Below are 20,269 nucleotides of genomic sequence, written 5' to 3' on the forward strand. Positions count from 1 at the left end.
TTGCGCTGATCCTTGAAAAAAATTCTGAAAAGTTAAGATAAATATTTCAGAATCCTACCTCAACAAGTGCAAATTTCTCTTCATTTGTGTAATTGTATCTTGTTGCTCTCTCATACTCTTCAGCATTATCTGGACAGTCTTTATTGGAGTACTTGTCAGTGGGATGCACAAGCTTCCAAGAGTACTGTAATATAATGAAGTAAAAATAAAGGGGAGGAGGGAAAAAAAAACTCATTTTAGCAAAATAAAATCTTTTATCCGAAATCCTTGGGACCAGACACTTTTCAGAATTTTTTGAGGGCTAACAGACTATTAAAACAGTGGTACTTTTAAATTTGGGGAGCTGGCAGAGTGGTAAATGAAGTGAGATAAAGATAGACCACTCTTTCCCTGCTCGCCCGCCCGAGCCACACTGCCGTTCCCTCGCCACTCGCCCAAACCACGCTGCCGCTCCCTCTCCGCTTGCCCACCCATGCCGCCATTCTCTCCCCGCTTGCCCAAGTTGCGCTGCTGCTCTCTTCCCGCTCGCCCATCTGAGTCGTGCTGCTGCTCTCTCCCTGAGCCACTGCCTCTGTCAAATTGCCTTTCAGCGGGGTTGTCAAAATTCTGCTGGAGGACAATCTCTGTATTTTTAAGTAAAAAGAGCCCACCTCACTGACAAAAGGCAAAGGAGGAAAAACCCAACACCCAACCCCAACCAACCAATTTTCCCCTGCAGCCGCTGCAACTGTGTCTGCCTGTCCCGCATCGGACTTGTCAGCCACAAACGAGCCTGCAGCTGACGTGGACCTTTACCCCCTCCATAAATCTTCGTCCGCGAAGCCAAGCCAAAGAAAAAGAAGACAGTAAAATTTCAAACTTAAACTGGCTCAAACTAAGCTAAACATCTGAAAACATACTGTACATGCAGTAAAAATGTTCAGTTTTCAGAATTTCAGATAAGAGATTACATACCTGTATTCCAAATGCTGGAAAATCTAATTAAAGGGGTCATTCATTATCTTCCAAGCTTTATGAATGAATGAAAAGCCAAATAATTTCAACCCTTTTTTTGTCAGACTCTCTCTAAATTTCACCCAAGAGTGTGAATGAACAGAGGGACCTTAGGGTTCAAATCCTTCCCTCCAGGTTGCCAAACAGGTTGATAGGGTAATTAAGAAGGCCTATGGGATGCTGGGCTTCATTATTAGGGGGATTAAGTTCAGGAGTACAGAGATCATGTTGCAACTCTACCAATCTCTGGTAAAAAGTATTGTGTTCAGTTCTGGTCACCTCATTATAGGAAGGATTTGGAACCTATGGAGAGAATGCAGAGATTTACCGATGTTACTGGATTGGAAAACAAGTCTTATGAGGCAAGGTTAGCAGAGCTGGGACTTTTTTCTTTGGAGCATAGGATGAGAGGAGACAATAGAGGTATATGAGAGGCGTAGATAGGGTTGATAGCCAGTGCCTGTTTCCAATGACAGGAAAAACAAACACCAGAGGACATGTACAAAGTGAAGGGAGGGAAGTTTTGAGAGACATCAGGGCCAGGTATAGTGCCTTGAATGCCTTGCCAGGGATAGTGGAGGATGAAACATTAAGGGTATTTAAGAGACTCTGAGGTACATGGATGGAGGAAAGGTGGAGAGTTAGGAGGTAGGGTGGGTTTAGTACTTTTTTAGGAATATATGGGTTGACACATCCCGGCCTGTACTGTGCTGTAGTGTTCTACATTCACAGAACCAGAAATGCAAAATGTGATGCAAGAATAATTGCAGGAAGTACATCATGTATTGAATGAAAAGGATACCAAGAGATATTACAAAGTTTTTCCATTTGGGAGAACTTTTCTAGAAATTTAAATTTACCACACAAACTATCTGGTTGAAACACCCAGGATATGACCACCATCTTATCAAGATTAATTCAGCTCATCACTGAACACTTGTTTTCTCTAAAAATAAATTGTCTAAGCAAATCGTGAAGTGCTGCACGCATTTTAAAAAAATCTTACCAAAACATTGGTAAAGATAGGAATTTTTTTAATGGAGCAGAAAAAAATTCTTCTCAAGAGTGTAGGAAACATCAAGCTGCTGCACGATAGCTTATTATTTTGGCTGAAAAGGTTCATGGTTCCTTTTATTGTATTGCAATATTACAAAAAATGTAATATACACAATATACTTCAACATCTGCCTGCCGTAAATGGGTGCTAAATCAAACATTTGGATATCTTGCCTTAAGAATTTAAAAACCTAAACAAAGGAAATTTAGATGGACTATTCATCCAGCAGAAGCCTGTCTATCCTTTTCATGGACACAACATACCAGAGGTGTCCCTGCAGTCTTTGGTTCGTACTGTGATACACAAAAGAAACTATGCTGGTGGAAGGCTACTGACAAAATATGTTAACCCCTCAAATGCTGTCATTTCCAAGAGTATTTTTATTACAGATTTCCAGTATAATTCTTTTGAATGGAGAGAAACATTGTGGACCTTTCAAGGCAACAAAATTAAAGCGGGTCTAGGATTTCTCCATCAGCCAGCGTGTGTTATAGTAACAAAGTAGAATAGGTAAATGAATCAACTATAGGTATGCTTTTTGAGACTTGGTATCATAAAACTATTCAGGTGCAATTAAGCAAGATGCAAAGGTTGAATCAGAGCATATTTTATGAATCCAATCAAGGTAGGGCAAGAGAAACTGGCACATAGGAGTACAAAAGACTAGGTTTTTTTTAAAATTGCATGATTGATTTAAACACTAATAATTACTATTTAGATTTCTTACCACTTCCATAACATGAGCACTCCACTGGGACAACAGCTGCATTCCCTGTAATGCCAGTTCAGATAACTTCTGGTATTCTGCATCAGTTTTTTGAGATTCTTGCCTGCCTGACCCTGTTACCACCTGTAAAAGGGATATAATGATACAAAGAATCAACTGGATCAAATACATCGCAGTAGCAAGAACACTAAATGCAACCTGTATTCACATATTCTGATTTTTTTTAAAAACACGCATCAGATAAAATTCATTGTTAACATGTTTTCTAAAACATTGACAGGTATAACTTTTGGATCAAGTTACATCTTAACATAATACAGGAAAATTCATCATGAAATTGTGGCCTATTCATATTAAACAATAAATGTATTGTTATGCAAATATCTATAACATTTATTTGCAATGAATGCAAATTGAATTCTTCATTAGCACAAGATAAAGTGAAAAACATTGCTTTCCATATTTATGTACAAGAGTGAAAAATAAAACAAATACGCAGAATCCAGTGTACAAGAGAATGTTCCGTTAAAACAGTGCAAGGACAATGCCATTTTACTTATGCACAGTAATGGGCCATTTTGGCCCATGATTCCATGCCATTCAATTTACACCAAATTAACTCATACCCCAGTACATTTCGAACAGTGGGAGGTGTTACGGGCTATAATATATATTATATTATACATAAATATGTCTTTAAAAGACAGATTATGGGGTTTAGTGTAGGTCATTTCATAAACACAGTAACACTTCATAAAAGACATCTCATTTAAAATCCAAGAGCTTTGCTGAAGCCAGACATTCAGTCTCTGGTTGGCTTTGCAAAATACAATGGAATTGTTTTGGAAAGAATTTCAAAAGCAAGTGCAAATGGAAAAGTCGGAGCTCAAGTGCTGATAAAGATCTTTCAAGGACTGGGTTTTGAGCCTTGGGGGAAGTTTTTTTACAAGCAGAGAGAGGAAAGAACAAACAGGATTTTTCTGTGAGAGAGAGAGAGAGAGAGTCAGTTCTACAGTAGCAGTTGAGGCTGCAAAATGGAAAGCTGGCAGGTTTGTTGAAAACGGGTCGTGAGTTCTGAGTTCAGCCTGTTCAAAACCCTTGAGGTCCTTACAAGAGGAAATGCCTGGCTAGAGTGTTTCTTCTGAAATAAGGGAAACAAGAGGAACTGGAAGAAGAGGTTATCATTTGGAAAACCTATGATGGGGCAAGTTTCTTCGGCAAAACACTAAAGTGACTGATTGGAGGAAATCAGTTTGTGTGTCCAACGAGCAACAAATATCTCTCTGAAATCAACAAGAACCTTCCTGAGTGGTAACCATTTAACTTTAAGCACCAGCGCCTGGTGAAGATTCATAAATGTTAAATTCTGTGCACAGTATAAGAATTGCTGATACCGGTGAACTGTGAAGTGAAAAGTGAATGATTGGACTGTGAAACAAAGAACTTTCCTGAACATATACACATTACATACACGTGCACTTAGAATTAGAAAGGGATTAACTTAGATTAAGTTAATAGTAACAAGTTAAAGATTGATCCTGTTATTATGTTTAAAGAAAATTAAAAGCAACTTTTGTTGAAATCTTGGTGAACTTTTATTGCTGCTGTGTTTTGGAGTCTTCTGGGCTCATAACAGAGGAAACCGGAGCCCCTGAGAAAACCTATTCAATAGCCTGGGAAGAAACTGTCCTTGAATCTGGTGGTGCATCTTTCCAAACTCATGCATCTTCTGCCCGAAAGGAGGAGAAATAGCAAGAGATCGAAGCAGCATAGGTAATGTGTTAGGTGGTTTTCCGAGGCAGGAGCAAGTATGAATAGAGTTAATAGAGGGGAGGTTGATGCCCTTGGCTCCATGCACCACTCTGCAATTTATTGAAGTCTCGGTCAGAGTAGTCCTCAAAATGTGATGCATGCAGATTGGATACTTCCTATGGTGAATCTATAAAAAAAAATTGGTGAAAGATATTGGAGACACATCAAACTTCTTTAGATTTCAAAGGAAGTAGAAGTACTGGTGCCTTCTTGACACTTAACAACAAAGCCTTGTGACCCAAAGTCTATCAGAAAGTAAATTGGTTGCTAAATCAACCAATTCTTAAGATGGATTGCAGACTCTCCATCCCATCCACCTTTTCCAAGGATAACTCTGAGACTCCCCAGTCTGCTCTTGCCTGCCCTTCTGATCCCTGAGCCACTTCCCATTGTAGCTGCAGAAAGTGCAAAATCTGTCTCAACATCTCCTTGCTGCAGAGCCACCATACTTTCCTGGCGAGGCAGAGCTTTACATCCACATCATCCAACTTAATCTGCTGATTTGGTGTACTTGGTGTAGCCTTCTCCACGTCAGTCAGGCCACACACAAATTGGGTGACCATTTTACCAAACACACACGTTCTGTTTGTGGGTCTGAACTTGAGCTTCCTGTAACCAACCATTTTAACTTCCATACCATTTCCACAGTGATAGGTCTGTCCATGGCCTCATCCATTGTCAGGACGAGGCTAAACAAACTTGAACACCACATTACATTCCTCCTGGACAGCCTTAAACCAATTGGCATGAACATCGACTTTTCTCATTTTTGATCATCTCTACCCACATCTGACTACACTGTTTCCATATCTTCCTTATCTTCTCCTGTACTTGCTTTTTTTAAAAAAAAACCCCTAACTTTTCTTTTCCCACCCCTCCCCCAACTTTTCTAATGGTTTCTCTTTCTACTCATCTCTCTGTTTCCTGTGCCTTTTGCTCTATATCAAATCACCTCTGGAAACCTCCCCCAACATATTTTGCCCTTTATATATGCAATTTCACATATTTTATCTTAGTCTTGATAAAGGGTTCAGACCCAAAATGTCAACTGTCCATTTCTACCCATGGTTGCTGTCTGACCTGCTAATAAGTTCCTCCAGTAATTCTTTGCTGTAGAGTGACTTATTAAAGCCTCCTTTGATACACCACAATAACTATAGCTATGGCAACAAAATCAATAGGAAAGTTTCTCTCCAAGTCGAACACTTCCTTCTTTTTTCTTTGGCTTGGCTTTGCGGATGAAGATTTATGGAGGGGTATGTCCACGTCTGCTACAGGCTCGTTGGTGACTGACAAGTCCGATGCGGGACAGGCAGGCACGGTTGCAGCAGTTGCAAGAGAAAATTGGTTGGTTGGGGTTGGGTGTTGGGTTTTCCCTCCTTTGTCTTTTGTCAGTGAGGTGGGCTCTGCGGTCTTCTTCAAAGGAGGTTGCTGCCCGCCGAACTGTGAGGTGCCAAGATGCACGGTTGGAGGCGATATCAGCCCACTGGCGGGGGTCAATGTGGCAAGCACCAAGAGATTTCTTTAAGCAGTCCTTGTACCTCTTGTTTGGTGCACCTCTGTCTCGGTGGCCAGTGGAGAGCTCGCCATAGAACACGATCTTGGGAAGGCGATGGTCCTCCATTCTGGAGATGTGACCCACCCAGCGCAGTTGGGTCTTCAGCAGCATGGATTCGATGCTTGCGGACTCTGCCAGCTCGAGTACTTCGATGTTCGTGATGAAGTCATTCCAATGAATGTTGAGGATGGAGCGCAGACAGCACTGATGGAAGCGTTCTAGGAGCCATAGGTGATGCCGGTAGAGGACCCATGATTCAGAGCTGAACAGGAGCGTGGGTATGACAACGGCTCTGTACACGCTGATCTTTGTGTGGTTCTTCAGGTGGTTGTTTTTCCAGACTCTACCTGGATGCATCCCCGATCCAAACACTGGCACCTCCTGGACTACGTTCTGGTGTTCTGGTGCGAGGAAGAGACAAACGAGATGTGCTCCACACCAGGGTCATGCCCAGCGTGGAATGCCACACTGACCACCGGCTTGTTCGCTGCAAGCTCAACCTTCACTTCAAGCTAAAGTTCAAGAACAGTGGAGCCCCCAGAAAGAGGTTGAATGTTGGAAACTTGCAAGTCGAACACTATTCTGACTCTTTTAAAGACATTGCCCTACTTTCATGGCTGCTAAAATCCCCAAAACTGTGCCCAAATATTATACAGACAGCAGCATTTCATAAAAACAGTCAGAAAGTTTAAAGGAAGCACAGGAAACAGCAATGGGTGAGGCATAAGCCAAGCTATTTTCGTTTCCAAATAACTGCCCTGTTTTATTATAAATAGCAACCTTTTACTCTGGTGCCTCAATGAATACATTTTAGTTTCACAAAGCACAAAAGAGATATTTACTGCCTTCATGGTAAATGTTTATTTTTCTTGCACTGTCTTTCCATTACCATCATTTTAGGGAGAGCGATGGCCATAAATATCAACTGTGGTTTTGCTTTTGATTTCCTATTTGAGTTATTGTCTGTTTTTCAAGAAAAAACAACATGGTTGGAGCAAATCATTCATTTGGATTCGTAACTGCAAGCAAGAGTTAAATGTCACATACCTCACTGTTGCTATAGCGGGCCAGCTCAGAGATGAAACGCATGTGATCTTCTCTGATCTGGATCATTTGTTCAACAATGTTATATTGTGGACTGCTGCTGGACGATGTGGAGGCCCACCTTAACCAAGAACACATACACAACTGAGCATAAGGTGTTCAAAATCAAAAGTACGTCAAATACAAGATAATTTATGAAATCACAATTGGAATGGCACTACCTCTGTTGTAAGCTATTTGAAATTCCCTGCTTGGTTGTTGCCCTGCATTTCATATTATACTGCAAGAGCCATTTTTGGCTAAAACGTTTTCTCACACTCAAAAAATTACAACCGCAGCATTTGGGAAAAACACAGATGGCTCCATTATGAATATAAAGCACAACATCACGTGTGGCAATTCTTATTTATAATTAAAAATCTAACTTAGTGCCTTTTTTCCAAATGAAACCCTCAAAGTATAAATAATAAATTGAATAATTTAAATGATCAAGCCTAGAAATTCCAGTAATATTATAGAAATGAGGCGACCATGCCAATTTTGAGGAAAAGTTCTAATATTAGCCCGTTAAGAAAAAAATGTTTATTTTCAGACTAGGAATCTTCCGATTGGGAATCCCTCCTTGGTTACTCAGAACACAATTTGATGCATTCAAGTGGATTTTGCAAACTTCACTACTGCCATCACTTATTTGCAATAAAAATGCTATCATATTTTGTCCATAGGGTTGAAAAATATTAGAGCAAACATGTTTTTCTGAAAAAACAGTGTCCTTTACAAACAAAACTATTAAATGAATGACATGATGGCCTTGCGCCAAGGAACAAAATTCACGTAAATAGCTTGAAAAAAGCCCATAGCATCAAAAATGAATTGGTTCAAGTCACACATTCAAGTTTCAAACAGTGTAGCTATGAACTGATCAGAGAGCTACAGTATTCAGTCACTACTCATCTTCCCTGAAGTTGATGTTCAATGTCATCTGGTTGTCCATATATAGCTGAATAAAACAACATTTTCAAGACCAAGAAGGACAAACATACACACACAATAAACAGTACATAATCATCACATATATACATAAAGATATGATTTTAAGAATATCTCTCTCTCTCTCTCTTTACCTATTATAGATATCAATCAAAGTTACTCAGAGGATACTATTCATCAATTTCACAGTGTGCGGGAAGAAGCTATTTCCCAGCTTTGTAGTTATAATTTTGATGTTCCTGAACTTCCCTCTTGATGGTAATTGGTCCAAGATACTGTCTGCTGGATAGAAAGGGTCTTTTATAATTCTTTGACCCCACGTAAGCAATGCTCCCAATAAAAGTCAACAAATAAGGAAAGGGAGACCCCGGTCGGTGATCTTCTCAGCCATCTGATGTTCCTCTGTATTGATTCCTGGTCTGATGCTTTGCTGCCACCACACCACACAATGATAGAGTCATAAAGGCCACACTTAACAGTGGTCCTGAAAAATGTCAAAATAGGGGCCGGTATCCTTCCCCTTCTCTACTTCCTTAGGATGTGCAGGTACTGCTGCACCTTCCTGACTAATGAAGTGATGTGGGTCTAGGATATGTCATCCTTTATATCAGCCATTCTCAATGGAGGCCATAGTACGTTTAAGGAGGGTGAGGGGGCACAGATTGAAATCATAAAATGCTTTTTTTAATGTTATTGGTAGGAGAGAAATGGGTAAGTCACCTGCTTCACAGGGAAGGGAGGGGGGGGGGCATGTACTTTGAGCAGAGTACAAAGGGGGCCATATCCCAAAAATTGCTTGAGAATGGCTGCTTTATATGCACTCCAAGGAACCTTGTGCTTTCCATGATGGAAGCACAAGATGTGTAATAGAGAATGGTTGACCTTTGTCCCCCTGAACTCCATAATCTTATCCACATTGAGACTCGGGTCGTTATTCTCCCATCATTTTATAAGCCTTCCAATGTTCTCTCTGGAAGCCAACTTATCATTATTGCCAACGATGCCAACCTACCACTCTATAATCCACAAATTTGATGATTCTCTTGAACTCAATCTGGCAGTGCAGCATGTACAGTAACAGACTGAGCACATAGCCCTGAAGTGTAGTGTGATGGGGCCTGAGATTTTGGTACCAAACAAGACTGACTGCGGTCTTTTGGTCAAGGAGTCCAGAATCCTGTGGCAGATTGGGGTGCTGAGTCCCAGCCAGCCTCTGAGGTATGGTCGAGATGAATCCCAAGCTAAAGTCAATGAACATAGCCTGGTGCATGAGGCATCATTCTCTAGGTGGGTTAGGAAAGAGTGGAGGGTCATGGCTTTGGTATAATCTATTGACCATTTTTAACAGTAGGAAAACTGGAATCGAACCAATGTCACTGGAAGGTGCGATTTGATGTGTTCCATTACTGGTAACTTGTCATCATACTTTTCTTTTTAAAGAATAAAGGATTACATACTTACATCTTCCCAAGTTAATGATTCAGAAACCTACCTTGATTTGTTTTCCTCATAATGGGCACTTGTCTTGATATACCTGGCCAACTCTATCTGCATGTCACCAAATAATGGTACAACCTGCAGTTGCTGCAAAATGAAGGATAAAATTATTGAAAGACACTTCTCATGCAAGGCATTAATATAGCACAAATTCAACTGAATCATTTCATATTTATAAGGTTAATTTTTTTTCAATTATTGAGTTACATTTTAGTATCACATGAAAATAATTAGGCCAGACAATCACTAAATTTAAGAAATTCTGGATATAGCTCTCAAGAAACAAGACCAAATGAGCATTGTTTATTTGCAAACTGAAATATTTTCAAACGATCATGATGTCTCCCATGGTCGAATAACCAATGTTAATCCTTTCGTCGACATTACTTTAACACTTGGAAGCGTGATGAAAATTAAAGTGGGAAGCAACTGTGTCCCCTTGCATTGTACCAAGGAGGCCCAAAGAAAGTGTGAAAAATGGCAGCTCCTCTATTTGTGCACATCATAGACTTCAAGACTCTGTTTCAACTTAAAGTAAGAGTAGTTCAAGGACCCCATTATCATGTAAATGAACATGATGAACTTTTGTCTACCAGAAGGCAAAAAGTCATGAGCATTACCCAGCAACCCAACACCCTTAACAGTAGGAGGGAAAAGCAATAGTCCTTTCAGAGACACAGATGGTCCATGGATTCACCTCCAGTGTTCTTGCAGCCATACAGACTATTTATCAAGCCATTCACAGCCTGAGTGCCAGGTCCACAGCTCCAATACAATCAAGAAACCTTCAGCGTCCCAAGGACCTTGGAGAGTCATTTTTGACTTCAGCATCCTTTGGAATTCCGATACTTGGTTCCTATGAGCCAGTCTCTAGCAGCCCACATCCTGCTTTGATTCTTTAACCATAAGTTACCAACAGCCCATAGCCTGTATGAGTCCTTCAGCTGCTGAGCACCCTCGGTGATCTGCTGCCATGGTTATCTTCACTGTAGGATTGTTTCCCATGCTATTTCTTCTCAAAAAGGGGGCATTTTCCCCATTTCTGGTGCCCTTCACCAGTCTGCTGCTCCCCCAGAATCTGCAACCCCTTGTAGTATGCTGCCCAGCACCAGTCTTGGGTGTAAACCTCCATGATCGTAGAATAATTCTGTCTATTTAGAACCGATAACATTGTAGCACAGTACAGAGCCTTTGGCCTACAATGTTGTGCCGACCTATATAAATCTACGCCACAACAATCTAATTCTTCCTTACCTCTCATCCCTAACCCTCTATTTTTCTGCAGACACAAACTAATCTGTTGGATGCATCTAGCATTTTCCTTTTTGATTGAGATTTCCACAAATAGTCCAGATATACTTCTCACAAAAGGTACTTTGCATTTTCTCTCTCTAAATGACCCATTATAAAAAAGTTGGCTTCATAAATAGAGGTGGCCTGACTCCTTTGTACTGTCTGTCCATCCTACAACCTCTCAGAAAGATAACTATTTTGTTCTCTCGGTTCCAAAGAGGGGTCTCTGACGAATGGATTTTGAGTATTAATATTGTTTCACTTTCCACAGATGATGCTTGACATGCAGAGTCCTTCCAGCATTTTGTCTTTTTATTTTAATGTTTAATATTTGGTGAATCGATGATTAATTTAATCAAAGGGGATTTGATCATTTGAAGAATTAATTCCTGATTATTAAAACAAAACACAAGGATTTTGAGGGAGTGCCTTGTTAGAAGTGTAACTCATTCAGGGAAGCAATTTTCTATTTTCTGGAAACATGGTCTAAGAAAATGGTTAAATGGAAACACATGTTGACTCTGAATCACCCAATTTCTACTCATTGTTTTTCTCAATTTCTTTTCTTACCTGGAGTGCCTTATCCTGCCACCCCAGAAATATCAACTCAACTTTAAAAAATCAGCCACTGGACTCTCACCAACTTTCTTGTTAGCACACAAATCAGTGAGACAGCTTCTCAACTGTGCCAACAAATTTCTCAAATGGCCAATAATCCCTCCACTGTAACACACAACTGAGGCCTTAGGTAAATGCTGAAATTGTTAGGCTTTAGTCAAAGCACAAAAAATCAAATTGGGTTGTAAGCATTTGCATGATTTCTGTCAGAAACATCTCACTTAGTTGCAGAAATAGGGCCATTCAACCCATCAAGTTTGCTTCACCATTCAAAATATTTTGAGAAGACTTTGAGAAGGTGCCACACACTAAACTGCTAAACGAAATTGGAGTCCATGATACGACAGGAAAGATTAGAGAATTGATAAAAGATTGACATAGAGCGGGAATAAAGGGGGTCTTTTCTGGATGGCTGGTGACGTGGTTTACTGCAGGGGTCGGTGTTGGGTCTGATATTTTTCAATCTGTATGTAAATGATTTAGATGATAGAATTGATTACTTTAATTAAAAAGAGGCTGGGTGGTATACGTAATGTCATCTTCGTTTAACTCCAAGGCAGGAGGTATGGCAATTTTGATTAAAAAAACATTCAGATCAAAGTTCAAAACATGGTTATAGACTCTGCAGGGAGATATGTAACGTTACATTGTCCAATATTTTTTTCAGAAATGTGGACTTTTTTTTGAATTTGTATGCTCCATATGTTGACAATGAGAAATGTATCCAAGACATTTCTCAACTTAGCAAAGACACATGAAAATATTTTAATAGGAGAGGATTTTAATTTTTGTTTAGATCCATTGTTAGATAGGTCTATTTGAGCAATGACCAGAAAAAAAGCAGCTAAAGCTACATTGGTTTTGATGAGATATTTAAATTTAATAGATTTATAGAGGGTTCATCCTAGAGAAGATTATTCATTTTATTCAAGTAGGTTTAACTCCTATTCTAGACTTGATTTATTTTTGATTTCAGTTCAAATGCAGTCTAGGATCCTCGAAGTGGATTATAAACCAAGGATTTTACCTCATCATTCACCTTTGTAACTAATGACAGAATGCCTGAGAAGTTGATTTCTAGATGGAGGTTGAATTCTTTGTTGTTGAAAAGAAGATTTTTGTGAATTTATTTGTCATTCAGGTACAATTAAAACAGTGGTTTTCAAATTTTTTCTTCCCACTCACATCCCACCTGAAACAATCCCTTACTAATCACAAAGCACCGATGGCATAGGGATTACTTAAAGTGGTATGTGAGTGGGAAAAGGTTGAGAACCACTGACCATAGATTCTCAAGGAGGGGCATGGAAATATTTTGGTGTGGGGGGGGGTTAAGAATATTACAGTGGGGCGTAGGAATATTATGGGATATAATTAAAAAGTTGGTTTGAAAAAATAAACTCATTACATTGGTGTGAAAGATGTGACTGGGCAACACTATCAGTGCAACATAATTGTGGTAACTTCCAAGTCAAATCACTTGGTTCTTTTTATTTTTGTAATGTGTTTTTGCTCTTATATTTCTCTGTTGTTTCTCTTATCCTTGGTTAACATTATAATTACATTTTTTTCTGACGTCTTATCATCATCCATTCCAAATTATCTCATTGGTGATGAGGATTCCAAATTATCTCAAAAATCATGTCTCCGTCCATATCCCTTTACTTTTTCAGGTCAATAGTGAGACCTGTATCTGTATGTATCTTTGTGCATCAGCGTCTTGATGGGGGGGGGGGGGGCTGTGCCCCAGGTGCCAGCTGGAGGGGGATGCCAAAGATTTAAAAAAATAGAGATCCAGAAAGTAAAGCACGAGGCTAACATAGTTTTGATGCACCCTCTGCGAGAAAAGAAATGTCAGAAACAGCGCTAGTGGTTTCTTAAAAATCTTTTTAGTTTCATTTTTCTTCCTTTGATTTGATCATTACTTTTATTACATTTTTCAATTCTAAGACGTAATAAAATATTGAGTAATCTGTTTCAGGGAGCTCGTACTGTTGTATATTCAAATTAAGCAAGCAAGCAAAAGGTTTGTCAATATTCATATTCAGTGGAGTTCTTGAAGTTTGGGTTTATACCTGCTGTACACGATGAACATGCACCTTTTTGCCTATTATGCCAACAGACTTTGACAAATGAATCAATGAAAGCAGGCCGTCTTGAAGCTCATTGGAGGGTAAAGCATCCTAACCATGTCAATTTTAAATTGAAATATTTTAAATCACTGTAAAGGTTTGAAAATAGATCAAAAATTACTTCATTATTCATTGCGCAAACTACAGGCCTGAATCGTACCCTTGAAGCTCGCTATGAAAAATCTCTGCTAATAGCAAGACATGGGAAGAATCGTACGACTGGGGAGGAACTGATTAAACCCACTATCATTGTTTCTCAAAACAGTTCTGCAAAAGGATGACAAAGATATCCGAGCAATGCCATTGAGTAGTAGTACTGTCTGCCACAGAATAGATGACGTGAGTCAGGATGTTGAAGAACTGCTTATTGAGAAGCTGAAATCATGGAAGTTTGTATCTTGTGCTGCAGATGGTGTACCTGCTATGATGGGTTTTTAAAAAACCCAGAATGTTTAAAATGAATGAAGGATGAAAATCCAAACATGTTGGTTGTGCATTCTGTGATCTACCAAGAAAACTTTATTGCCAAGAACGTTTCCCCTCTTCTACACGAGATACTGCATTCAGTTATCAAGTATGCCATCAAAGCTAATGCCAGATGTGAACATCTGTTTAAGCAGTTTTGAGTCGATAAAAATTTAGACCATGTGAGATTATTGCTTCACACTGAAGTAAGATGGTTGTCAAAGGGAAACTGCTTCAAAAGGTTTATGGAACTATTTGATCTCCTCAGCGAGTTTTTAAAGGACAAACCTGAAATGAATTTCTTGCTAACAGATGGCAAAGCCTATGTGAGTTATTTGACGGACATTTTTGAAAAAACTAAGTGCATTGAACAAGCAATTCCAAGTAGCAAATATGACACTTGTTGATGCAAAACCAAGATATTTGGATTCATAACACTTCTAGAATGATGACAAAGGAATATTTCTGCAAGAAATTTCAGTCAATTCTATTGGTTGAATAAGTGTGAGATAACTAATGCTGCTAGAAACCTCATTGTTGACCATTTAAAAATGTTGGTCACCAACTTCAATGATAGATTTTGAGATTAAAAGGTAATGGATTTTCCCTCTTGGTTAACTCAGCCATTACTGGTAGACTTATCTGAAGTTCCAGTGCAATACCAAGAGGAGTTATCTGAGTTGCAACATGATGAATCTGTGAAAACTCTGTTCAAAGTGAAAGGAATCAGGATGTGGCTATCTAATGAGACTGAAAAGAAATAACCAAACTCAATTACTTTAGCAAGGGAACTATTGATACATTTTCCATCATCTTATTTAGTAGAATTTGGCTTCAGTGCTGTTAGTGGTTTACTACAAGAAAAATGGACCAGAAATTACAAATTTGGAGATTTAAGGTTGAAACTAACAAAATTAGTCCCTCGAATCAAAAAAAAACTGCAGTCAGCATCAGGGGCAAGGTTCCCACTGAAGTGACGACAATTGTTGAATGTGTGTTTGAGATGGTTGACATATTGAAGTTGTAGTTGAATATGAAATGTGTTCCAGTGTATTCCTGACTTTAAGTGTAGTAAATTATTTAATTAAAGCTTCTTTTGAATATAAAACTTTTTTCTGATCATGGTTGAGCGTAATTTTTTTTGAAAAATTAAAGTGGGGCCGAGGACAAAAAAGGTCGAGAACCATTGATCTAGATAGAGATGGGAAACAAGATTTAAATATTACAATTGATCAACAAATATGGGAAGATTTATGCAAGGATTCTATGACTAATACTATTAATGTAAGGTACAGATTAGTCCAATACAATTTTTTCTTTTACACCACAGAAATTTAACAGACAAATCAGATTTATCCGATCAATGTTTTAGGTGTGATGCAGATGTAGGATCTTTCTTACCAACTTGGTCATGTCCCAATGCGAGACCTTTTTGGACAGATTTATGGAATTTTTTGGAACAAGTTACAGGAACTCTTTTTCCACAAAGTCCTGATTTAGTTTATAAGGAAATATTGAAGGTACAAGACCTAAATTAAAATTATCAATTTATCAATTGGAATTTGTTAAATTAGCTTTAGCAGTAGCAAGGAAATGCATTGCAGTTACTTGGAAGTCTGATACATATTTGAGGATGCAAAGGTGGCATGCAGAAATTCAAAGTGGCATTCCTTTGGAAAAAATTACATGCAATTTGAGAAATAAGTATTATGTTTTTGCAAATTTGGCATCCGAACACCAAAATAATGGGACTAAATTTGTAAATCTCTCCTATGCATCTCGACCTGTGAGACTCTCCTCCGCACGGATATGAAGATTTAAATATTACAATTGATCAACAAATATGGGAAGATTTATGCAAGGATTCCATGACTAATACTATTAATGTAAGGTACAATACAATTTTTTCTTTTACACCACAGAAATTTAACAGACAAATCAGATTTATCCGATCAATGTTTTAGGTGTGTTGAATGTTGCCTCTCTATGCAATCCAAAAATCTTTTTCTTTCCTTTTTTCTTTCAGATTTATAGTATGTATATTATTTTTTTGAGGGGTGAGAGGGGGTTTTGGGATGGGGGAAAAAAACCATCATGTATGTAACTTTATTTTAGTTCTTCTTTTGAAATATGTAGCATATTAATTATGATCACGACATCTATGGAAAATTTTTAAATCAAATATTCCAAAAAAAATTGTTGGCTTTGTGGTCAAGTTTGCAGGTGATGAGAAGAGGTGGAGGGGTAGGTGATGTTCAGGAAAAAGGGAGTCTGCAGAGGGACATGGATAGATTAGGAAAATGAGCAAAGAAGTGGCAGATGTAGGAAAATACATGGTCATACACTTCGGTGCAAGGAATAAAGTAGACTATTTTCTAAGTGTGAGAATTCAAAATGCAAAGGCTCAAAGAGACCGTGAATGTTAATTTGCAGGTTGAGGCAGCAGTAACAAAGACAAATTCAATGTTAGAAACCATTTTAAGATATAAAGACAAAGATGTAATCCTGAGGATTTATAAGGCATTGTTCGAACTGAAATTTGTGCTGGCATTGGAAAGGGTTCAGAGGAGGTTTACGAGAATAATCTCAGGGGTGATATGGTCATTATGGGAGGAGGATTTGATGGCTCTGGGACTTTTCCCATTGGTATTTAGAAGGATGAGGGTAGGATCTCATTGAAATCTACCAAATATTTAAAGGGCAAGATAGTGGAGATATTTTGATCATTGGGAGAGTCAAGAGGTTTTCAAACCCCCCCCCCCCTAAACTCTCATTCCACCTTAAGTTATCACTTATGCCATCAATGCTCTGTGATCAGTAAGGGGTTGCTTAAGGTGGTACGTGGGTGGAAAGAATAAGTTTGAAAACCTCTGTTTTAATTGTCCCTCATTGACTCGTCATGTGCAGGGTTTCACAACTCCAAAGGAAATGGGCCAATGACAATTTTTCTCAAGCAAAATATTTCAGTAACAATTGGGTCTAGAGCAATGATTTTCAACCTTCCTTTCCACTCACATTCCACTTTAAGTATTCCCTACGCCATAGGTGCTCTGTGAGGGATTGCTTAAGGTGGTACGTGGGTGGAAAGAATAAGTTTGAAAACCTCTGTTTTAATTGTCCCTCATTGACTCGTCATGTGCAGGGTTTCACAACTCCAAAGGAAATGGGCCAATGACAATTTTTCTCAAGCAAAATATTTCAGTAACAATTGGGTCTAGAGCAGTGATTTTCAACCTTCCTTTCCACTCACATTCCACTTTAAGTATTCCCTACGCCATAGGTGCTCTGTGAGGGATTGCTTAAGGTGGTACGTGGGTGGAAAGAATAAATTTGAAAACCTCTGTTTTAATTGTCCCTCATTGACTCGTCATGTGCAGGGTTTCACAACTCCAAAGGAAATGGGCCAATGACAATTTTTCTCAAGCAAAATATTTCAGTAACAATTGGGTCTAGAGCAGTGATTTTCAACCTTCCTTTCCACTCACATTCCACTTTAAGTATTCCCTACGCCATAGGTGCTCTGTGAGGGATTGCTTAAGGTGGTACGTGGGTGGAAAGAATAAGTTTGAAAACCTCTGTTTTAATTGTCCCTCAATGACTCGTCATGTGCAGGGTTTCACAACTCCAAAGGAAATGGGCCAATGACAATTTTTCTCAAGCAAAATATTTCAGTAATAATTGGGTCTAGAGCAGTGATTTTCAACCTTCCCTTCCACTCACATCCCACCTTAAGCAATCTCTTACCAATCACAGAACACTTATGGCATTAGGGATTACTTAAAATGGAATGTGAGTTTTGGGGGGCAGTTTGAAAACCATTGGTCTAGCAGACCAGAGGGCTCAGCCTCAAATTAAAAGTTTCTCATAGTGATACGAATCTGGAATTCACTGCCACATGTGATAGTGGGAGCCGAGTCATTCGGTATATTTAAAGCAGAGGTTGATATAGATTCTTCATTACTAAGAATGTCAAAGGTTATCGGGGTGGGGGGGGGGGAGGAGAATGGGGTTCAAAGGGAAAAATACTGGGAGAAGTGAAAATTCTTGCAAATTGCCTATTCAGTTAAATCCATCATTTATTTGTTCCACATTAGCACTCCTTCTGTGTCATTTTCCAGCAGTCCGACATCCACTCTTGCCTCCCTTTAACTCTTTATATATCTGAAAAATCTTCATGGCTTCCTCTTATGTTATGGCTAATTTTTATATTTCATCTGTACTCCCATTTTTGTTGCCTTCTGATGGTTTTAAAAGTTTCACAATCTACTATACTGTATGTCCTCACACTTGCATTTTTGGTGTTTTTCACTTCCCTTGTCTCACCCTCCCTTTAGAATGCGTCTTCTTTAGGATGAAATGATCCTGCATCTTCTGAATTATTCCAAGAAACTCCTGGCATTGTTGCCCTACTGTCTTCCCTGCTGAGGGCCCCTTTCAATCATCTTTGGTCAGCCTCTTGCTCATGTCTTTGCAGTTACCTTTACTCAATTGTAATACAGACATCCTAGTGATTTCTATCATAATGCGATCACTGCCTCCTAATGGATTTTTTTTTGCTGTTCAGTCCATCGAGGAAAGATTACAAGCAGCAAAGCACTGCACACCACACCATTGAAAATATCCTTTGTGCACAAGAACTTACCTAAAGAACATAAAGATAAATGCTGAATTTAAGCCTGCTGGAGCAAGGAAATTAGTTCCTCAATTTAACCCAAATAATTTCATGAGTCTTGATGCATCCAAGCAATTACATGTTACATTTAGCATACCTTTGTTTTTGCTGCAGCTATTTTGACCATACATTATGCAAACCATGAGTAAACAGTGGAGGAAAACAGGTAGGAATAACTATCAGATAAATTTAGAATTCTGATACGAGATGAGAAAATGGACATTTGATTCCTGGGTAGTTAACAATCATTTAAAAAGTTCCTCCCTCCACCAAATCAAAAAGATAAACACATGATCTTAAAACAACCTTTTGGAGCTGGTCAATAATTTTTCTTGCATACCCTAGCATGAATTTAAATATCTCAAGTTTCTTACATTTCACCTCGCTATCAATTTACTTTTTAAACAAACACAAAGGGGAAGGATGCAACACAAAATGACAATGTTTTTCAACTTTCTCCACACCCATTCCCCCCCCCCCATATATTTTGAACAACTAGCTTTCAGTATCTAACATGCAAGATAAAAGAAAAAAAAAATTCTTGAAAGTATAATTCAAGAAAAATGCAGAATAAAATCTTGAGGCATCTAGAAGAGATGCAATTGTACTCCGTATTATGCAGAAATCATTGCTGTACTTTTCATTAGTTCAACTTTCAAATGAAAATCTCTCCTTACCTTGAAAAATTTATCAATCTTGTTTAAGTTTATTCGTTTCTTAGCATCCAACTTGTAAATATTGCTAACACTTCCATCCATGAGGTACAGACCAAAGCCCATCACCTGCAAAATGTTTTTATTTCAAACTTTTGATTCAAAATAAAAGTGCATTCAAAAACTTAAAACTTGTTTAAATGATGCATGTAACTTGAGTAATGCTTCTCGACAAGATTTTAACTATAGCACATGATTATCTCTGCATTGTTTTGGAGGTAAAGCTCGAAGAGGTCCTAATGAGCAATATTGATTTCCATATCATATGCTTTTGTTAAAAAAAATCTATTCTTTTTCTTTTAAACAACCAGGTGTCCTTTAAATCTTAGTGAATGAATAATAAGATAACAATATATTTTGTCGCAAGTTCTGTTTAGTGCAACAATGAAACCTGGACACTACTCCCGCATCAGAATACCAAATGTCCCTTCAAGTTGAGTCAAAAGCAGTTCCCCAACCTGCTGAACCTTCAAACACAGTACCGAGCTAAGGAATAGATACAATGAGGGCAGTGCTTACATTTTATACAAAAGTGAAAAACACAAAGCTGGAGAAACTCGGCAGAGCAGTGTACTTTATATAGCAAAGATAAAGATACATAACCCATGTTTCAAGTTTGAGCCCTTCATCAAGACATATACAAAAATAACTATGGCAATACCAGCCAAAACTTATTGTACTATAATGGCCACAAGGGG

The 20,269-nt window shown here is 38.6% G+C and overlaps 1 protein-coding gene across 3 annotated transcripts in view; it reads right to left on the reverse strand.

The window, feature by feature from the left end:
• The window catches only part of cyfip1 (cytoplasmic FMR1 interacting protein 1), a 146,284-nt gene that overhangs the window by 52,931 nt on the left and 73,084 nt on the right, over positions 1-20,269 (reverse strand). For all 3 annotated transcript variants that reach the window (XM_069891924.1, XM_069891925.1, XM_069891926.1), the window contains 5 exons: positions 19,536-19,640; positions 9,674-9,765; positions 7,195-7,312; positions 2,778-2,900; positions 59-184 (listed from right to left, as the gene is read on the reverse strand). In XM_069891924.1, the coding sequence (XP_069748025.1) occupies positions 59-184; positions 2,778-2,900; positions 7,195-7,312; positions 9,674-9,765; positions 19,536-19,640 (564 nt within the window). The remainder of the gene's footprint in view (positions 1-58; positions 185-2,777; positions 2,901-7,194; positions 7,313-9,673; positions 9,766-19,535; positions 19,641-20,269) is intronic.

The sequence above is a fragment of the Narcine bancroftii genome, chromosome 7 (genome assembly GCF_036971445.1).
Source record: "Narcine bancroftii isolate sNarBan1 chromosome 7, sNarBan1.hap1, whole genome shotgun sequence".
Taxonomy (NCBI): domain Eukaryota; kingdom Metazoa; phylum Chordata; class Chondrichthyes; order Torpediniformes; family Narcinidae; genus Narcine; species Narcine bancroftii.